General features: G+C 39.3%; 2 protein-coding genes, 1 long non-coding RNA gene and 1 pseudogene across 3 annotated transcripts in view; 2 read left to right on the forward strand and 2 right to left on the reverse strand.

Moving 5' to 3' along the window:
• Position 1: 1 nt before the first annotated feature.
• On the reverse strand, positions 2-7334 carry LOC123986862 (myosin heavy chain, fast skeletal muscle-like; the record flags this gene model as incomplete). Its single annotated transcript, XM_046075279.1, has 14 exons — positions 7131-7334; positions 6697-6840; positions 6447-6603; positions 6323-6350; positions 5869-5980; positions 5701-5793; positions 5532-5595; positions 5326-5424; positions 2058-2161; positions 1767-1905; positions 1543-1661; positions 1240-1389; positions 933-1103; positions 2-46 (listed from the first exon to the last, which is right to left on the reverse strand). Coding segments are annotated over exons 1-14 (1629 nt in total), but the record flags the coding sequence as incomplete, so codon positions are not given.
• Positions 7335-10918: 3584 nt separating this feature from the next.
• LOC123986863 lies at positions 10919-12007 on the forward strand (annotated as a pseudogene).
• A 318-nt stretch (positions 12008-12325) lies between these two features.
• The window catches only part of LOC123987197, a 19880-nt gene continuing 11289 nt past the window's right edge, over positions 12326-20916 (forward strand). The window contains exons 1-3 of the long non-coding RNA XR_006829062.1: positions 12326-12432; positions 12510-12757; positions 15180-15260. This is a non-coding gene — a long non-coding RNA (uncharacterized LOC123987197). The remainder of the gene's footprint in view (positions 12433-12509; positions 12758-15179; positions 15261-20916) is intronic.
• The window catches only part of LOC123987193 (myosin heavy chain, fast skeletal muscle-like), a 12765-nt gene continuing 6848 nt past the window's right edge, over positions 15000-20916 (reverse strand). The window contains exons 23-39 of the mRNA XM_046075861.1: positions 20209-20354; positions 19830-19920; positions 19313-19702; positions 19068-19194; positions 18841-18959; positions 18530-18726; positions 18268-18451; positions 17459-17624; positions 17022-17146; positions 16632-16940; positions 16335-16538; positions 16129-16254; positions 15797-15967; positions 15604-15708; positions 15369-15464; positions 15150-15281; positions 15000-15020 (exon numbers count right to left, since the gene is read on the reverse strand). Of these exons, the coding sequence (XP_045931817.1) occupies positions 15000-15020; positions 15150-15281; positions 15369-15464; positions 15604-15708; positions 15797-15967; positions 16129-16254; positions 16335-16538; positions 16632-16940; positions 17022-17146; positions 17459-17624; positions 18268-18451; positions 18530-18726; positions 18841-18959; positions 19068-19194; positions 19313-19702; positions 19830-19920; positions 20209-20354 (2709 nt within the window). The remainder of the gene's footprint in view (positions 15021-15149; positions 15282-15368; positions 15465-15603; positions 15709-15796; positions 15968-16128; positions 16255-16334; positions 16539-16631; positions 16941-17021; positions 17147-17458; positions 17625-18267; positions 18452-18529; positions 18727-18840; positions 18960-19067; positions 19195-19312; positions 19703-19829; positions 19921-20208; positions 20355-20916) is intronic.

Genomic DNA, 20916 nt, shown 5'->3' on the forward strand with positions numbered 1-20916 from the left:
TGGGGAACATGCACTCCTCTTCAAGGATGGAGAAAATGCCCATTGGCTGGCAGGATGAAATGATTATTTAGAAGAAAAGTTTTCAAGTCATCAGATTTGTTTTGTGTTTTTGAAAATACACTGCTTAAGGAAAATTAAGGGAACACTTAATCATCACAGTAAAACATCAAGTCAATTAAACTTAAAGGATATCATTCTGCCCAGTTAGGTAGCATAAGTTTTTGTGAATCAATATCACCAGTTTCAGTGCAAATGAAAGTTGTAACAGGTGCACTGGAGAGGCAACAGCAAGTCAACCCCCAAAAATGGGATGCAGCTCTTGGCTTTCTCCTTATCCTGACTGGTCGGTCTCTAGTTTTGGTGTTTTGCTAGTGTGGTAGCAGGAGGTGGTTCCTGCAGCCAATTGCACAGGTTGCTCCTCCAGGATGGCACGTTCATATGTGTCGTTGCAAGAAGGTTTGCTGTGTCTCCAGCACAGTCTCAAGAGCATTGAGGAGAGACCAGTAGATGGGCTATTACATGAGTAGAGCTGGAAAGGGCCATAGAAGGGCTTCAAATCAACAGCAGGACTGGTATCTGCCCCTTTGTGCAAGGAGTAACAGGTGGAACACTGCCTGACAAAATGACTTCCAGCAGGCTACTGGTGTGCATGTTATAATATTTTAGTCATAAACAGACTCCGTGCAGGAGGCATGAGGGCCCGACACCCTTTAGTGGGATCTGCACTCACAAACCAGCACCGTGCAGTTCGATTGGCATTTGCCGGCCAGAGAACACCAGAATTCAGTTAGCGATTGTGGTTTCCATTGACCGTTTGTTCCCAACAAATTTTACAATGTACAGTAAAGATTTTGAACTTTGAACCATTTCATTCATTGAGATCTGATGTGTGATTTAAGTGTTTCCTTAGCAGTGTACATGAGGTTGCTTACCTTCTCAATCAGCTCAATGCAGGCAGCCAAGTCCATGCCAAAGTCAATGAACTCCCACTGAATTCCCTCTTTCTTGTACTCTTCTTGCTCCAGGACGAACATGTGGTGGTTGAAAAACTGTTGCAGTTTTTCATTGGTGAAGTTGATGCACAGCTGCTCCAAGCTGTTGTACTAAAAAAATAAGATATCAAAGGTCAGCAAAGGCCTTAACAGGCCTAACATTAACTAACAATGAAATTTTTTTGCAATCTCAGCTTTAAATGAAGCTGGATCAGATTATGTAGTATCAGCCAGGCATAATACGTACATCAAAAATTTCAAACCCGGCAATATCCAGGACGCCAATAAAAGAGCTTCTGGGCTGCTTTGTGTCCAGCATCTCATTGATTCTGACGACCATCCACAAGAACATTTTCTCATAGACAGACTTGCAGAGAGCCATGACAGAATTGTTGACCTGATTGATAAGGATGTTTTAAAAAAGAACAAAACTGATTAAACACTTAAGGGGTTAAACAGGTTAAAAAGCTATGATATAAAGAACTTTATACAAAACATGATAGCATTTTTTTTTTGTTTATTTGTGTGTGTTCTTGTTGACACCCCATACCTGAGGGACAGTTTGACCTTTGGTCACAAACTCATTCCCAACCTTCACTCTGGGGTAGCACAGTGCTTTTAGCAAATCAGCAGAGTTCAGACCCATGAGGTAGGCAATTTTATCTGCAACTAAAAGAAGCAAACAAATAGTCATCTTCAAACCAATTCTAGGTTCACTTTATACGTACTACATAAGTACTATGATAAGGCTTGAATTGTGTGTGTATTTCATACCCTCAGTGCCATCAGGCTCAGCCTGCTCTTCACGCTGCTTCTGCTTAAACTTCAGGGCTCCATGATGCATCACAGCTCCAGTCAGCTTGTAAATGCATGCCTTCTCTTCTGCAGTGAAGCCCAGGATGTCAATGGCAGTCTGTGAACAAAAGTCACTTTAAAATACAAACTATTCTGTTGTTCTGCGTCCGTTTCTCTGGAAAGAATGCATATTGAGGTGGGTTTCTAACATTGCTTTTTATTTTTTCGTAATAGCTGTAAATGCTATCATCAAAGAGAACTTGTCCTTACATCAGTAGCAATGAATTCTTCAACGTCATCGATACTCTTGACAGTGATTTCACCCTGACTGATCATTGGATAGTCGTATGGGTTGGTGGTGATAAGCAGAGCCTCTGGCAATAGAAAGCACATGTGGTTATTTCTTGTAAGCATATATACAGAGTTTCCCCTACCATTGTCGTTAATATTTTATTACACTTAGTAGAAGTAGCAATCCTTGAGTTTCAGCAAAAATATCTGGTGATAACTGCGTCTAATCAATGTGCACAGCAGAGTGGTTGAAAAGGACCTTAAGAGGTGGATGCATAATTTGGCACAACATGAATATATAGTATTTTCATGATACATCAAATTTATTTATATTCATTCAATTTGTAATATTTTCTTATTGAATTGTTGAAATCGTATTTACCACCACATGATTACACATTCTTTATGATGACAAAAGGTGGTTAAATTGTAAAAGAGAACAGTATCTGGCAAAACTTTAACCTATTTCTTAGGTCCGTACCCATAGTCTCATCCTAGGGGAACACTTATAAACGTAACACTTTTTTTGCCCCCATTCATCATGAGCTGAACTCAAAGATCTAAGACTGAAAGATGCTGATCAGACAGCATGGGTATTGCATAGGTGTGCCTTAGGCTGGCCACAATAAAAAGCCACTCGAAAATGTGCAGTTCCATCACACAGCACAATGCCACAGATGTCGTAAGTTTTGAGGGAGCGTACAATTGGCATGCTGACTGCAGGAATGTCCACCAGAGCTGTTGCCCGTGAATTGAATGTTCAGTTTTCTACCATAAGCCGTCTCCAAAGGCGAGTTTCAGAGAATTTGGCAGTAAAACCATTCAACCGACCATATATGGATGCCTCGAAACCTGTCATCAACACTGACAAAGAAACAACTCCTAGCACAGTGTTCAAACATCCGGAAGCGGCAACTGTTATCACAACTACAGACTGATACACAACAAATATGCAACAGCAAGGGGGAGCCAGGACAACAGGTCAGCAGGGAGGTGTCTTCATCATCCCCACACTCCGAGATTGGGTCCCAAGCCCCAATGACAACAAGCCCTTACAGGCGACTGACCTGCGATTGAAGATCAAAACCAAGCTGGACCCCAAAGTACAACGACTAAGATTGCCAAGGCTAAGTGTTAAAGTACCCTCTGAAAGTCTTCTAGAAGATGTGAATGCAGCACCACGTATTATCCCTAACATTGCAGCTACAGCTACAAATAACGCTGCGTCCCGCAGGCTAATGGAAACCATGAGGAGACAGCAAGGAAGTCCGCCACATCCAAATACCTACAAAGAGTAAGGCAGGTCCTGAAAAGTCAGCTGAATGGGAAGAACAAGATCCGAGCCATCAACACATACGCCCTGCCAGTCATCAGATCGCCTGCTGGTATACTAAACTGGCCAAAGGAGGAGATAGAGGGCACTGACATCAAGACAAGAAAGCTCCTCACAATGCATGGAGGGTTTCACACCAAACCCTGAGACTGTACCCCAAGCGTTGCAAGGGAGGCCAAGGGCTAGTTAGTGTCAAGACCACTGTCCAGGATGAAACAACAAAGATCCAGGAGTACATCAGGAAGCTGGCCCCCAAAGATGAAGGGCTTAGTGAATACCTCAGGCAGCAGAAACCCGAGGGTGGGGACAAGGAAGACAAAGAACCGTCATGGAGAGACAAGCCGCTGAACCGTAAGTACCACTGACAAATAGAAGAAGAGGCTGATATCAAGAAATCCTAGACTATGGCTAGAAAAGGTTGGACTAAAGGACAGCACAGAAGCATTAATCATGGCGGCAAAAGAACAGACACTCAGTACAAGATCAATAGAGGCTGGAGTCTACCACACCAGGCAGGACCCCAGTTGCAGACTGTGCAAGGATGCCCGAGACAATACAGCACATAACAGCAGGGTGTAAGATGCAGGCAGGAAGTGCGCACAAGGAACGCCATAAGCAGGTAGCTGGCATAGTGAACAGGAACATCTCCCAGGAGTATGGGCTGGAAGTCCCAAGGTCAAAATGGAAGACACCTCCTAAGGTAGTTGAGAATGACTGAGCTAAGATCCTGTGGGACTTCAAGATCCAGACTGACAATCTGGTGATGACCAACCGACCAGACATCGTGTTGATTTTGTAGCCAGATCGCGGCAAAAAATTACTATTTGTGTGGTCAACACTCCGAAAGAAAGATAAGAGCATGACTTATTTTTCGTATGTGCCTGCACCATAAACTGTATAAAAAAGGCCTGCATGCTCAGAGTCCATGCGTGATTTTAACAGCCCCTCCACCACATGTTTGTCACTGTTGCAAGTTTATCCCCACAAACTTGGCTTTCCGTTGGTTTCATCTGCTGGCATCATTTAACACTTCTCTGTACATTTTTATTTGCTATTCACATCACTTTTCAATGATTGATCACTGCGTTCCATCACATCAATTGAACACTTTTGTGGCGCAGCAACGATCAGCTGATCTCAAGGAGCCTCCAGCTGCAGCTCCGGTTGCTTTACTTGTAGTTGGTTTGATCGGCTGGACGTGCAGCCTCTCTTTTCCTCTGTTTGCTTCTTTAGACTCTTTAGTGTAGTTTAGTGAGTTGTCTAAACAGACTCCTTACTCGTTTTATAGCCTACTGTCGTTTTTGGAGGTGGTTTGTGACTCACCACTAAAGGAAAAAACACTTGTGGAGATCTTTTAATTAAATTTATTAATCAAAAGTTAAAAAAAACAATTTTCCGTTGTACTTTCAACATTTATCAAAAAATTAATAATAAATTAGTTTTCCACAACTTATTTGGTCACTAAACTATTTCACTCTTCCTCTCTCATTCAAATATAAAAAATATTTGTCAGCTGTATTCTTTCCACTTATGATAGGTTACTACCCGTAAGGATGAACTAATTAGGATGAGGAGGATCTGATACACTTTCCCGACTTGATCAAAGTGAATGGACGTGATTTTGTCATCTTAAGGACTGCTCTTTGCTAGAGTACCAGTGTTACTGTATAAGTTATTTCAATGACCCTCTATATCACATTGTATTGGTATTTGTATTTTATATGAAACTACATGTTTTACTGCATAACTTTGTCAATCTTGACCAGGTCGCCGTTGCAAATGAAAATTTGTTCTCAATCTGCTTTCGTGGTTAAATTCTGGTTAATTAAAAAAAAAAAGATAGATACAGATACACACACACACACACACATACACACACTATGCAGCAGGTAATGAAATGTAAAAAGCTCACACCTATCAGCTCCGGTTTGTGGCCTGTCATGAGCTGATAGAAGATGTGGTAGCTCCTCTCTGCAGACAGCTGAAACGTCACTCGAGACTTCTCCAGCAGATCTGTATATATTTATGTTGGTAAAAATATCTCTTGTGAAGCACAGTTGAAATAGTTGACAGTGTAATTAAACAGACAATGCTTGATGAGTTCCACAAAAAAATCTTACATGTTTCAATATCAGCTGAAGCCAGCTTTCCAGTTGACCCAAAGTGGATTCTGATAAATTTTCCCTATGCAAAAACAGAAGAACATTTCAATTAATGTCATGGTGAATTATTGTCATCACTAAATAGAAAACAATTTCAAGTCAAAGAGAAATCCCAAAAATCACTTACAAAACGTGAAGAATTGTCATTCCTTACAGTCTTGGCATTACCATAAGCTTCCAACAGAGGGTTTGCTGCAATGATTTGATCTTCCAGTGACCCCTTGAAATAACATTAATCTTGTCAGTGTGACAGTTTCTTTTTGATTTGATATTAATGTTGTTCAACTTCTCTTACTTTCATCTTTCCAGCAACCTGTTCTGATTTCTTTCCTCCAGCCACTGCGATTGTCGCAAAGTACTGGATGACACGTTTGGTGTTGACAGTCTTTCCTGCACCAGATTCTCCACTGGGTTGAAGAGTGTGTTCATAAACATTATTTTAAATACAAGGTACAAGTTTGTTTATTTGTCATACAAGGTTGTATACTGAAATTAAGGTATGCAGTGCCTTCATGCTACAAAACTTAACAGATGATAAATGTGTATTAAAATGTGGTAACATAAAATAAAACAATACACACAGTTAGCTTTTTGTATAGGCTACATACTCTTATATACCCAGAACATTCAGCAGTGCATTTTTTGAATTTGTGTCTGGGGTAAATGTAAACAGCAGGAACAAGATGATAGAATGATTAATATATTACTATTGCCAATGATTACAGGTTATATAAAGGAGTTTCACTTACGTAATCAAGATTGACTGGTTTTCTCTATCTGCAAGACAATAAAGTAATGTACAGCAGTTCATTTTCTCCTAAAGTTTAGCCCCCCTATTTGTGGACACACAGTAGCTTACAAACTGATTGATACCTTGGAGCATGAACTGATAGGCGTTGTCTGAGATAGAGAAGATGTGGGGTGGAGCCTCAATCCTCTTTTTGCCTCTGTATCCTGCGACAACAATGGAGTCATACACTGGGAGCCACTTGTAGGGGTTCACAGTGACACAGAACAGCCCTGAGTAGGTCTGTAACAGTGGGAAATATGAAAGAAAGACAAAACATTTCAATAAAAACATGTATATGTTATCAAAGCTATCTCTCTTCTCCACAAAACTCACGTAGATCATCCATGCTGCATAGCGCTCTTTGAGGTTATACAGCACAGAAGGCTCGCTGAGGTGGGTCATCATGGCCATGTCCTCAATCTTATCATACTTTGGAGGGTTCATGGGGAAGATGTCGTCTTCTTTTACAGTGAGGGTCTTTCAAAAAGATAGAAGAGACAGCAGTTATGTATTGTGAACATCTATCAGATATTACAATCTTATTTGCCAATCACAAATGATTCATGCGTCTCTCCATGAACCAATTTTGGACATGCTTAATTTGAATTGAATTTATTATTAAAGGATAGCCTCTTGAGATGCATCATCTCATTTTCAAGAGGATCCTATTTATTTTTCAAGATTTTAATTGTGTCACATCAGTCCAGAGTCTATATCAAAAATGTTAAGCATCTGAAAACTTTTATTTCTAGTGCCTTCTTTCTCACCTTTCCACAGAGAGTCTCCACGGTGGCTTTGCCACCCTCTTTCTTAATAAGTTTCCCCTTGAGGTACATCTCTTTGGGTTCAGTCACAAAGAATGCTGTTTTAGCATCAAACGGACTGTTTTGAGCTTCAATTCTCTCTCTCTCTGATTTCCGGAGGTACAGGGCCGCCGGGCCATAACACTCCATTTCTGCGTCGGTACTCATGGTGACCCTTTACTACACAAAAGGAAATAAGACGATGATCATTAATTTTAAATGCCAGGAAAGTTGATAGATGAGTGCCCAAGTAGTGACTTATATGATGTCTATTATCACTGTAATCATATGAATGCTCTATCATAAAGATTTACATTTTTACTCATTTAGCTGACACTTTTACCCAAAGCGACTTACAATTGCTATACATGTCAGAGGTCGCACACCTCTGGAGCAACTAGGGGATTAAGTGTCTTGCTCAGGGACACAATGGTGGATGGGTCACAGTGGGGGATTTAACCCAGGTCTCTCACACCAAAGGCATAGTCTTATCCACTGCACCATTGCCACCCCAAGAGAGTGGTTAAATACAGCTAACATCTAGCATACCATAACTGAGCAAAGTACTAACAAGATTGTAATGTTAATAATCACATGTATAGTACATATGTGCTGGCAATTAAACCATATCTCATCTTAAGTTGTTTTCCAGGACAAATGTGAAGCCTAATTTACCTCGAAGGACACCAGGTGAACAGGGTTTTTTTCTGACAGATTTTAAATACAAACTTCTGAAAAAAAAAGAGCAAAGGTGCAAGGTTAGGATAACTCTACAGAACGTCTGAGAGTTTACACTATCACATTTAACTTTTAAATCAGGTTAGGAAATTAAATGTAATTACACTGATAAGACTTTAAAACAGTTTGTTGTCATCTAAATCTTTTGTATTTTAAACACAATATTGACTTGATACAAATCATACATGGCAGTATATTATCTTGTATTGGAGTAGTTTAATTACTCTCAATCCATCTGAGCCAGAAACTTACCTTTGAAGGGTGCCTGTCCTTGGTGGAGGTTTGCTCTGTCTTTTTATACAGAGTGATGGGAGCCTATCACGTGAGTATTGCTGTATATGGTCATGTTGCCTGTCATAATGTTTGTGCAGGAGCTGTTCTTAGCTGTCACATTTAGCAATTTATGGCACATCTTCTATGTCAAATCATTGTCAGACTTAGAATGGTGGTGAATTGAGGTTTTTAGAAATATGCATATTCATGTGATTATTAGTTTATTACAATTAGGCAGTTGTGTTTCCTTTTACCATTGCTTTTTGTGATAAATGTTGACATAAATTGCGAAGAAGGAAGCAACATATTGAGAAATATCTATACTTTTTAACAATGTTGTTTTTTTTAGTTTAATACATGCTAATGTAGCATGCAGATGTGAAGTTGGTTCTGCTTGTGGATACATGTGTATACAAATAAGGTGAAAAAGGTGTTCGAGGGAGTCCAAAGATGTGACTAATACATCTTTTTAATGCTCTCTGGCACAAAAGTAGGCCCTTGCCATACTTTCAGGAACCTTTAAAAAGTCACTGATATACTGTTTCAGTCATACAAGTCTGAAATTATTAAAAAACAAAAAGAGTGCCAATGAACTTTAAAGAAAACGACGGGCTGCCAAGGGATTGTTTTTCACGACGGTGCCAACAGCTGTTCTTATTCTTCTTCTTGAGGGATACACAAGGGAGATGGAAAAAGTCCCTAAATGTAGAGCAACTGAGTGATTGATTGCTACTCGACTTCCTTTATGTTTCACAAATCACCTCACCATGATGTTTTTTTGTGTAAATCAAAGTTCATTATGTTTAGGACATTACTTTCTAAGCTGTTTTTGTTTAGAAGTCTACAGTATGTGATGGGATAGAAGATGTTGTCATAGATAGCACATAATTTAAGAATGTGGCACGCAGCCGGCAAATTTTAAAGTGTGGGTAGAATGTTTCTATTGGAAAGAGTATCGTCTTGCAGCAGTGAAGAAGGAGAAATTCTAAAGTGGTTACCAAGAAGATATAATGAGCCTCTGTCTTCAAGAAACATGAGTTGCACAATAACTTGCTGTGTAATCTGTTGTCTTATTAGGGCAAAATTCAAATATAGCACCAGGCTTGTGTTGATGCTCAAGCCAAATGCCACATGCTCGAGAGGCTTTTTGTTTCTTTGATCTCCATCTGTCAGTTTCTTCATTTGTCTCGCAGAAACAACTGGGCTCGGGATAACAAACCAAGGTGATTGTAACATTCCTGTCTACAAGCTGGCCACAAAGAGCATGGAGATACATGTTCCATAACAGTAGCATCCCTGTTTAACCATGTAAGTACATATATTCATATAAAATGAATTGTAATTATGATTTTATTAGTATATTATATTTTTAATAAAAAACATTTTTAATTTTTTTCTATAAAAAATGATGTTGGTAGTATGTTTAGACACTAATTGTCTATGCACTGACTTTTAAATCCTGTTTTGTTTAAGTCATTTGAAAACGTACCTTTAGTTGTTATAGAACGCTTAGGTAAAACCTTTCAGAACTTTCAGCTACCATGTTTGTAAAATAAGGATGTATATGTCAAACTCTCAAACTGTGCAGCTTTAACCTCAAGGTCCATCAATCTCAAGAATGTGTTTGTCTTTTTAAAAACTGTCTGTTTCAAGCTGCATTAAACCTGCTTTGGTGTCATTTATACTTCAGGACGTACATTGCAATATTATCTGGACACATTAAACTATACTAGCCTACATAATGTTGCTTTTAAACTAACCTTCATCTGGAGGATCACAGGGATAGGGGAATATTTGATGTGTTAACTGGTTACAAATGTCAGATTTATTGCATGAGAAAATATGTCATAAGTGATTTTATGGTACCTTGAAAAAGTATTTTTAGTATTTTTGAAATACATAAATGCAGTTATTTTGATTCATGCCATGGCTGCTGTACTTTGTAGTTTATTTTGGTAGTTCATTTTAAAAAACATTTTGATGTATTTTTGCCCATCCCTGGCTATGCAAAGCTACAGATGACTCAATTAGTAAATGAGGAGATATTGGAAAGAATTATATAAATTTTGGTCTGTTTAAAGTCCTCATACATCTTAAATGTAAGATTTTATTTTATTTTCATACTCAAGCTTCTAGGTAGACTGCTAGAGGGCAAGTACTATATAATAATTATCTATTTGACACCAAGGGAGTGTTTTGCATGTGTGCTGAATCCTCTGATGACCTAGTTTGAGCTGTAATTTTAGGACGAGAAAGGGGAGCGTGTCAGTGTGCGCTTGGCCTACTAGGGACAAGGAGCATTTGCTGAATAACAGATTGTTGGATTATGAACCTTGAGTTAACCTCACAGTTGTGTGTAAAGCTGTGTAATATCAGGAACTTAACAAAAAAGACATCTTTCAGGCTAACAATATATACTTACATTAGGTTGAGACTACATAACTACTGTAAATCTCTGCTTAACTGCAGTTCTTGATCACATAAACCCAGGCTCTCTTTCATACTTTGGAAATATTTCTTAAAAGAGTTGTTATGCTGTTAAGATATAATTTCTACACACAAAAAGGGATGTAAAGGATGCAACAACAAGACACAGTTTCAAGAAACTGTCCTGTGTTTTTTCATAAAACTGATCAAGGAAGAAGAAATCTGATTTAATTCTTTGTGTCACAAGGGAAGCCATTTACTCCATCCAGTACAACATCTGCACATTCATGATATCTGTCAAGACCTGGCCATAGATGAAGCTGTACGGAAGAAAAGCCTCTACTGAAGAGTCTGAAAAAGAGATGGAAGCTGGAGGACGAGTTTGAAGAAAGACATTGATGACTTGGAGCTAACCCTGTGTGCCAAAGTGGAAAAGGTGAAACATGCCACTAAGAACAAGGTTGGTACATCTTTCATAAGGCCTTAAAGTCTGCTCTTGCAGAATACTAAACATTATTCTCCCAATATTACAAATACAGATTAAAAACCTTGTTGAGTAAATTACATTTTAAGATGAGATTAGATTACACTATATGTGAATGCGCTAGATTGAAGGCTCCTTGGAGCAAGAGAGAAAGATTTGTATGGACCTTGAGAGATCTGAAACTGGCCCATGAATCCATCATGGATTTGGAGAATGACAAGCAGCAGTCTGATGAGAAAATAAAGAAGTGTGTAAGAGTGATAACTTAATACTTAATTTATTACCTCCACAATTTCCAAAATGACAATGTACATTTTTCATTATATTTGCCAACAAAGGAAGGACTTTGAGATGAGCTTTTGAGCAAGATAGAAGATGAACAGGCACTTGGTCTTCAACTTCAGAAGAAGATCAAGGAACTGCAGGTAATGTCTAAACATGTGTTTGGGCTTTGTGGAGGGGAATTGCTTTGAATGTTTGTGATTGAAATGTTGAGTTGTTCAGTCGATTTCCTTTATATTGTCATGAAGGACATTGTCTTATTTTTGATAATACAATTTAGTCATAGATCCAAAAAAGTCATGACTCACTATACTGAGGCTGAGCGTGCTGCTCAGGCCAAGGTGGAGAAGAGAGGTCTAGTCACTTCAGGGAACTTGAGGAGATCAGCGAGAGGCTCGAAGAAGCTGGCGGAGCAACATCTGTTCAGATTGAGATGAACAAGAAGTGTGAGGCTGAGTTTCAGAAGCTGCGTCGGGATCTGGAAGAGTCCACCCTGCAGCACGAGGCCACCGCTGCAGCTCTCCGCAAGAAGCAGGCTGACAGCGTGGCAGAGCTGGGAGAACAGATTGATAACCTCCAGAGAGTCAAACAGAAACTGGAGAAAGAGAAAAGACCGATGACCTCACAGGCGATATAGAGGCTTGTGCCAAATTCAAAGTACAATTTTAAAATGTTTTTTATTTAAAGAATGATAAATTACCACAGTTCATGTTTTATCATACAGAAGCCATATGACTACAGTGGACTCTAATTTTGATTTTAATCTAAAAACTTCTGTATACTTAATACTAATTGAATCTAAGGTTTTCCACCTTACATTCATTTTGAAGGCTACACTGGAGCACGAGGAATCAAAAATCATCCGTGTCCAGTTATAGCTCACCCTTGTGACAAATTAAATTGACAGGAAAATAGCAGAGAAGGATGAGGAAATTCAGCAGATCAAGGATGCTGAGATCAGGAGCATGAATGATGTTCTGAGAGTCAAAAAGAAGATGGGGAGGACCAATGAGATGGAGATTCATCTGAGCCCAGAAATGGCTGAGGAACGTGCAGCTTAAGGTTGGGCATAGATATTTTAAAAATGTAATTTCAAATGTGTAAATTGCCTAATTAAATTAGCATTTTCTTGAATTCAGAATGCCCAGCTGCACCTTGATGACGCCATTAGAGGCAGACATGAAGGCGCAGGTTACCTTTGTGGTGCGCAGGAACAACCTGATGCTTGCTGAGATAGAGGAGCTGAGGGTTGCACTGGAGCAGATGGAGAGAGACTTCAAAGTGGCTGGTTGATGCCAGCAACAGTAACTGTCCGCCAAGGTTGTAGTGCACAGTTCTGACTGGCTTCCGTTATACCAGCTTGTGGGGCTGGCTGCTGCACTCTCAGGTATTATAACTGTATTTTACTGTTGACAGTACTGATAAAAAAAAAGGCATTTTAGTAAACGTATAAAAAACATTGGCAATCTCGCCAAATCAATACAAATCTCTTAAACACTAAAGTTGGAAGTGGACTATGTCCAGATCCAAGGTGAAGTGGAAGATACTGTCAAGGAAGCAAGAAATGCTGAAGGAAAGGCCAAGAAGGCCATCACTGATATGAGTCCAGTTTATGTATTTTAGCATATGCTTACTGCTTCATTTAAAACCCAGCTGCTTACAGTAGGTCCAAGATCAGAACTCATAGTTAGTATAATGTATAGTTTATAGGCCTACACATAAAAATGAAATGGATATAAATTAAAAACAAAACAAAAATATGAATTTTTTAAACAGCTTTCTTACTATTTTTCCATTATGTCACATTTAGGATTAGGACAATAATTATTTATGAGCCATCCAAAGTAATTTAAAATTGACAGCAACACTTTTATTTTTCATGATGCCACATACTAACAACACAGTGTTTGCTTGGCTTGAAGAGTTTCAACTTGGGACAGTCTTAATTTTGCAGCCCAGTGAATATTTTTGTCCCAGATGAAGAACAATTTTTGACCACGTCGAAATTGCACAAGTGTTGTCAAACACCTAGAAGTTTAATAAGAGCACGTTGTTTATCATTATCATTAGCTAGCTTAATGACCCAAAAATGTTTTAAATGTAAAAACAATAATTGTTCTGGAGGAATATACTGCAGCCAGTCTTTAAAAAAGCTTAATTATTAACTAAACAAAGTGTTTTGTTTCAGGTGCTTAACAAAGTTTAGTGTTATGTCAACCTTGCTAAAATTAAGATAAAGTTGCTGATAATGTTACACCTCATGTAAAATTACAGTTACCGCTAAATTAGCTCATATTTTACCATTACACTTGTGTTAATCTAAGATAGCTGTTTTCTGTGTATCAAGCTTCATTTTAAATTTGTAAACTGAGAGTAATGTGGGACCATGGATCATTTTTCTACTGGTGTAGGAGTTTTGCGAGTGAAACATATTCTTGTTCCACTGGATAATAAAAGACATTTTGTTTAAGATCATTTGGTAAAGATAATTATTTTTAAAAATTCTAAATTATACATCAACATATATAGAAATACAAATTATGTCAACCCATTCTCCCTTCTCCCAAGTGTAACGCGGTGGGGAGCCCCTTAGCTTCGTTGTTCACTGGGGAAAGCCCTGTAGTGTCACTTTTGAACACTGAAGGTAGGTGTAGGATATTTAACAAAAAAGTCTGAGTAAGGAGGTGGTTGGGGTGGACGGAGTGCCAGAAACCAGACTTTCAACCAGGAGGCTTGTGTTTGTTTCCCATGTGCAACAAAAAGTCAACATGCAATGTTTTTATTTAAGTTGCGTAGTTAAACTTAAGTAGCGTAAGTTATGCAAGTAACATTACTGCTTTACTTAACTTATGTTACTTAACCTACATACATAACGTAGTTATTTTAACCCAAACCATGATCTTTTCGTAACCCTAAGTACTTTTGTTGCCTAAACCTAATCAAATTTCAAACGTTAATAACGTGCTATTTCAAAATTGTGACATTTTGCAATGTTAACAAGTGCTTTTATTTTAAAAGTCTAACCAAAAATAGTGCATAATGCATATTTATTGTTGCTAACTTGACCTCTGAGCCCTAAACATTGAAAACAACGCTAAAGGGTTACCCAGTGTGTTAAAAAGTGACGCCAAGGGGCCTTGACCAAGCGTCCATGTGTGACGAGCTAGGAGTAAGAATGTGTTGTTGTTGTTTATAGGGGAGGAAATTTTAGAATGTGAGGACATGAATTTTAAGAAAAGTTTAATATTTTAATATTTTCTTTTGATTTAACAAACCTTGAGTCTTGTAAGATTAATGTGCAGTAAATCAATGAACTTGAATGAACTCAGTGCTCATTCAAATATTTGAATATATTACTTATATAGTTGAAGTTATAAGTTATTTGTTTATCTAACTAGTCTAAATTAAATAATGTGTCATAATCATAGTTGTTACCCAGAGACCCTGAGAACCTATATTGAATCATTACACCAGCCATTCAAAAATTAAAGGAAAGACAAAAAGATGCCACAAACTATCTACTTTTATTGACTGTTGATATCACAGCATGCTTAACATGCTAGAGTGAACAAGTAACACGATACTCATATTGTATGACTTCTTGTTACTGTAAAACCTTAATTTCTTCCTCACTCTTCTGCATCCTTGGTCTGAAATGACAGAACAGTGGCATGGTAAACATATAGCCAGTACTCTAAATTTTAAACAAATTTTAAAGTTGAAAATGTGAAATGAGCATTTCCCCACACTTGATTATCTCAGAAAGTTATTTTTTTTACCTTGACAATTTCACGACTCTTTGCCCTCAGCTTGTTGACCTGAGACTCGGCAATGTCAGCTCGCTCCTGAGCTTCCTCCATCTCATGCTGTACCTTCCTGTACCTGGACAGGTGAGTGTTGGCCTGCTCCTCCTGTGTGATGAGTGTGATTTATTAAAAAGCTGTGAACTGAGTGACATTTTCAGAATGTGTGTTGTTGTGATCTGTAGGTGTACTCACAGCCTCCTCAGACTGCCTCTTGTAGGATTTCACTTTCAGCTGCAGCTTGTCCACCAGATCCTGAAGTCGGGCAATATTCTTCTTGTCCTCCTCAGTCTGTGGTAAATTAGGAATGATGAATGAGCATAGTTATATAAACTTAATAGTAGCATAAGCCTACTATTTTCATTACTATACTGTATATTAATATGACCATTGGTATTTGTAAGTATTAGCATTGCAAATAGAAACGTACCTGATAAGTGAGCTCCTTTACTCGTCTTTCATATTTTCGCACTCCCTTGACAGCATCAGCAGCTCGCCTCTGTTCAGCATCAAATTCAGCCTCCAATTCTCGAACCTTAGAAGAAGAATGCAGTGATTATAAAACACAAAAAGTTTCCCTGGCATACAGAAAGGATGAATGGGTTGATCCTCATGACACTTACCCTAGCCTCCAGTTTCTGGAGCTGCTTCTTGCCGCCCTTCATGGCCAGATTCTCAGCTTCATCAAGGCGATGCTGCAGGTCCTTCACTGTCACCTCCAGGTTCTTCTTCATCCTCTCCAAATGAGAACTTGTGTCCTGCTCCTTCTTCAGCTCTTCTGCCATCATGGCAGCCTGAATTGTTGTTGAATTTTACATTTTAGGATATAAGCGTACTACAGTCTTATGTTTCAACTTTTAGAGGACTAGATGCGGTGGAGAAATGGCCTAACACACAATATTAAGCTCAGAAATGCTGTGCACTGTATATTGTACATTATTACATAGTGACTCACATCAGTGATGGCCTTCTTGGCCTTTTCTTCAGCATTTCTAGCTTCCTGGACAGAATCTTCCACTTCACCTTGGATCTGAATGAGGTCAGCTTCCAACTTCTTCTTGGTGTTGATGAGGCTGGTATTCTAAACAAATGAAAGTCTGGATTACATACTATGATTTTCAGTCAGGTGTTTGACATGACATTGTTTGAATCTTTATTTACCTGAGAGTGCAGCAGCCCCACACGCTCGCTGGCATCAACCAGCTCCTGTTCAGCCACTTTGCGGCCTCTCTCCGTCTGCTCCAGTGCGACTCTCAGCTCCTCGATCTCAGCCAGCATCAGGTTGTTCCTGCGCTCCACCATGGCAACCTGCTCCCTCATTTCATCCTGTCCTCTAATAGCATCATCAAGATGCAGCTGGGCATCCTGAAATGTTAAACATTGACAGATGTATCAGCAAACACTTTTGGCTACGTTTGGAAGCAAGATGCTTTTCCACAAATCCTTCAGTAGCTGTACCTTAAGCTGTCCCTGAAGATTCCTCAGCTGTTTCTGGGCTTCAGCTGCCTGGCGGTTGGCGTGGCTCAGCTGAACCTCCATCTCATTGAGGTCTCCCTCCATCTTCTTCTTGATTCTCAGGGCATCGTTCCTGCTCCTGATCTCAGCATCCAAAGTGGTCTGCATGGACTCGATCACTCTCTGGCTGTTCCTCTTGATCTGCTCAATTTCCTCGTCCTTCTCTGCAATTTTTCTGTCAATTTCTCCCTTGATTTGGGTGAGCTCTAGCTGAATGCGGAGAATCTTGGATTCCTCGTGCTCCAGGGTAGCCTTGAAAAAAAAAAAATTTATAGTGTAGCTCAAGCATAGTTTAAAATGGTGTTTAATAAAAGATATTTTATAGGACAGTACCTCTGCCTCTTCAAGGGAAGTCTGGAGTTCGGACTTCTCTGCCTCCAGAGTCTTTTTCCCTTTCTCCAGTTCATGAATGCTTTTTCCGTTCTCTCCAATTTGCTCAGTTAGATCTGAGATCTCCTCTGTAAGAAACAAGGTATAGGCAATTATGAAGTACGTGTGAGTGGAATTAATTAATTTATTAAATTATTAAAAAGTGAATGTACTACAGTATTTGATGTTAGTTTGAAATCATAGATACTGCACATTGAACCCAAAACTGTATTCTACAGTGCATAAGACACGGCTTTATAAAAGTTTGATATACAGAGTGCAAAAAGAAAATTCAGTTATAAAATCTTTTAAACTATCCAGAATCAGATCACTGCCAATTATTATTGTTAGTGAGTTTAGTAGTAAGCTTTTTTATTCTGCTTTTTCTAGACTTTGCATACGTTGCAGGTTCTTGTTCTCCCTCTTCAGGGTCTCCAGCTGGTCCAGAGCTTCTTCATATGAATTTTTCAGCTTGAACATCTCAGTGCTGAGAGAACGAGCTTCTTTTTGTGATGCCTCCAGCTCTGCCTGGCATTCCTCATGCTTCTGCTTCCACTCTGCAAGAATCTGAAAACATAAAAAGAATTGAATTTGAATTTCTTAAAGGATAGCCCCTTGAAATGTATCATTTCATTTTTGTGGGGGTCCTGCAGCATACATGCATGTACAGATGCAAAAGTAAACCACACAGTACAGATAATAGACAACAGACAGACACAGTACACAAACATAGTGGATATAAAAAAATAACTTTCTCACCTGCCCTCACCCCACCCACAATTAATATGGAAAAGAAAATGAACACAATTACATTGACTAAGTGATCAACAGACTGCAGTAAACAACTAATGCGTCATCAATCAAAATGCATCATAACAAATGCAACTTACAGGATCCAGTCACATCATCACAGGAATAGATCATATGAAAAATCATTATTATTGTCATCTGACTGTATATTCCACATAAACAATTCTTATTAAAAGTGAATTTGGTACCCTTAATAACAAGAGCATGTAGTTTTGAGAAAAGAAAATAGAGATGATTTAAAGAAACAGAAAGTAGAAATTGCTCTCAAACAAAGAGTAAGGTTTTACCAGTCTTGAGGGGCTTTGTTTTGAAATGCTTCACGGTCAGCTACATAAAATAACCTGGGTACCCAAAAAAAAGTTGCACATTACAGCAAACAAGTCATCAATAAAAATCAAACCTTGTCAAAGTTCCTTTGCTTTTTATCGAGGTTAGCAGCAAGAGCATTAGCTCTCTCCACGTCGATCATCATGTCTTCCACTTCACCCAGCAGTCTCTGTTTTGTCTTTTCCAGAGAGGCACATTTTGCATTCACAGCCTCGATGGATTCTTCTGCATCCTGAAGACGCTGGGCAAGCTTTTTCCTGTTAAGACATATGAAATTAGTTGCTTTACAGAATCAATGCATGCGGAAACAATGGGATTTCAGAACTGTTCATTACTTGGCTTCCTCCAGCTCCTCAGTGCGCTGAATGGCATCAGTCTCATATTTGGCTCTCCATTGAGCCACCTCGCTGTTGGCCTTGGACAGGGCCCGCTGCAGCTCAGACTTGGCCTCCTGCTCCTCCTCATACTGCTCTCTGAGCAGGTCACAGTCATGACGAGCTGATTGAACAGCATGAGCCAGGGCGTTCTTGGCCTTACAAAGAAGTAGAGACATTTTTTATTAACTAACTTGAAGGTTTGAACTGGGCATTTTAACTGGGAAGTGTAACACTGCAGTTCTGTGATAGTGTTTTTAATGTGCACATACTTTAAGTTCCTCTTCAGTGTGCCTCTTGATCTCCTCAATTTGCTGGGTATAAGCCTGCTTGCTCCTTGTCAGCTGAGAGATCAGTGCTTCTTTCTCCTCCAGCTGGCGACTGATTTCACCTACAGAGAGACAGGGAGTTAGAAGTCATCTAAATGCAATATGGGAATTGCATTGGAATTTCTTTTTGTATGTTTTAGTAAATAAACAAACATGTAAATTCTTCTCACCATTCTCTGTTTGCAGTCTTGCCCTGTGTACCCCAATATCATTCAGTTGTCGCACATGTTCTTCATTTTTGGTCTTCAACTCACTCAGTTGATCCTCAAGAGTACGACACATTTTCTCCAGATTGGTCTGAAATTAGCCAAAGTTTTATTAAAGTAATGCAGTGTAGTCTAATTCAGGGAGAATCAAATAAAGTGTAGCAGAGTAAGTTTGTTTTGTCCGTTGCAAAATAAACATTTTACTTTACCTTCGACTTGGAAATACCCTCCATATTGCTTGTGAGGTCATCGATTTCCATCTTGTATTCACTTTTCTCTTTCTCCAGTTTCTGTTTGACTCTCTGGAGGTTATCAATCTGTTCTCCCAGCTCTGCCACGCTGTCAGCCTGCTTCTTGCGGAGAGCTGCAGCGGTGGCCTCGTGCTGGAGGGTGGACTCTTCCAGATCCCGACGCAGCTTCTGAAACTCAGCCTCGCGCTTCTTGTTCATCTCAATCTGAACAGATGTTGCTCCACCAGCTTCTTCGAGCCTCTCGCTGATCTCCTCAAGTTCCCTGGAGAGATCAGACCTCTGCTTCTCCACCTTGGCCCGAGCAGCACGCTCAGCCTCAATCTCTTCCTCCAGTTCCTCAATACGCGCCTACATTTAAAAAGAAACACATAAACAAAGCCACATTCTAATATGTTTCTGTCTACAAATCGATCTGGGTCATCCAATGTCAGTGGAGTGTAGTCACTGTTAAAAACTATTAAGATACTGTACCAACCTGAAGTTCTTTGATCTTTTTCTGAAGTTGAGCTGAAAGTGATTGCTCATCCTCTATCTTGCTAAGAAGCTGGCTTGTTTCAAAGTCCTTCCTGTGTGGGGACAGGAATTCAACATGTACAAATTGCATAAATGCTTAGTAAGCAAAGTAAGTATGAGTTTTACTTATACTCAGCTTTTGTTAGCCTCTAAACCATTGAAAGGATCAAATTTGTTTCCTATCCTGTTTTCACTGTGGGTTTATACACAGCTTTTTCAATATAGTATGCTGTACTAGGCTAGAGCAATATTTTATTCTGGCTACTACATGTTGAACAACTACAAATAGATCAGACATGAATACTTGTTGTGTTTAAATTGATGAGCTAAAGTTCACTCACTTCTTTATTTTCTCATCAGACTGCTGCTTGTCATTCTCCAGATCCATTATGGATTCGTGGGCCAGTTTAAGATCCCCTTCAAGCTTTCGTTTCGCTCTCTCAAGATCCATTCGGAGCTTCTTTTCTTGCTCCAGGGAACCTTCAAGCTGTTTTAACCAAAGTTTTTTTTCCCATTAATTTTTATTTTCATGGGGACTAAAATAACTGTTTGTTATTATTACTTACATCGTCCACTTGCTGCTCCAGCTTGGTCTTGGACTTTGTCAGAGTGTTGACTTTGTCTTCCTCTGCCTGCAGATCATCAAGGGTCTGCTGATGGGCCTCTTGGAGGGCTTTCTTCTCTTTAGTCAACTTGACAATGGTCTCATCTTGAGATGTCATTTCCTCAACCAGGTTTTTAACCTGTATTTGCAATATTGTGAGAATAACTTTTAATATTCAGCAAGAGCAGACTTTAAGGCCTTATGGAAGAAATACCAACCTTGTTCTCAGTGGCATGTTTCTCCTTTTCCACTTTGGCCAGGGTTAGCTCCAAGTCATCAATGTCTTTCTTCAGCTCAGAGCACTCGTCCTCCAGCTTCCTCTTCTTTGCGGTCAGCTCACCATTGACCTCTTCCTCATCCTCCAGTCTCTCAGCCGTCTCTTTGAGTTTGGCCTCAAGCTGGATTTTTGCTTTAATGAGCCCCTCACACCTTTCCTCTGCATCAC

This window comes from Micropterus dolomieu, linkage group LG18 (assembly GCF_021292245.1).
Source record: "Micropterus dolomieu isolate WLL.071019.BEF.003 ecotype Adirondacks linkage group LG18, ASM2129224v1, whole genome shotgun sequence".
Lineage (NCBI taxonomy): Eukaryota > Metazoa > Chordata > Actinopteri > Centrarchiformes > Centrarchidae > Micropterus > Micropterus dolomieu.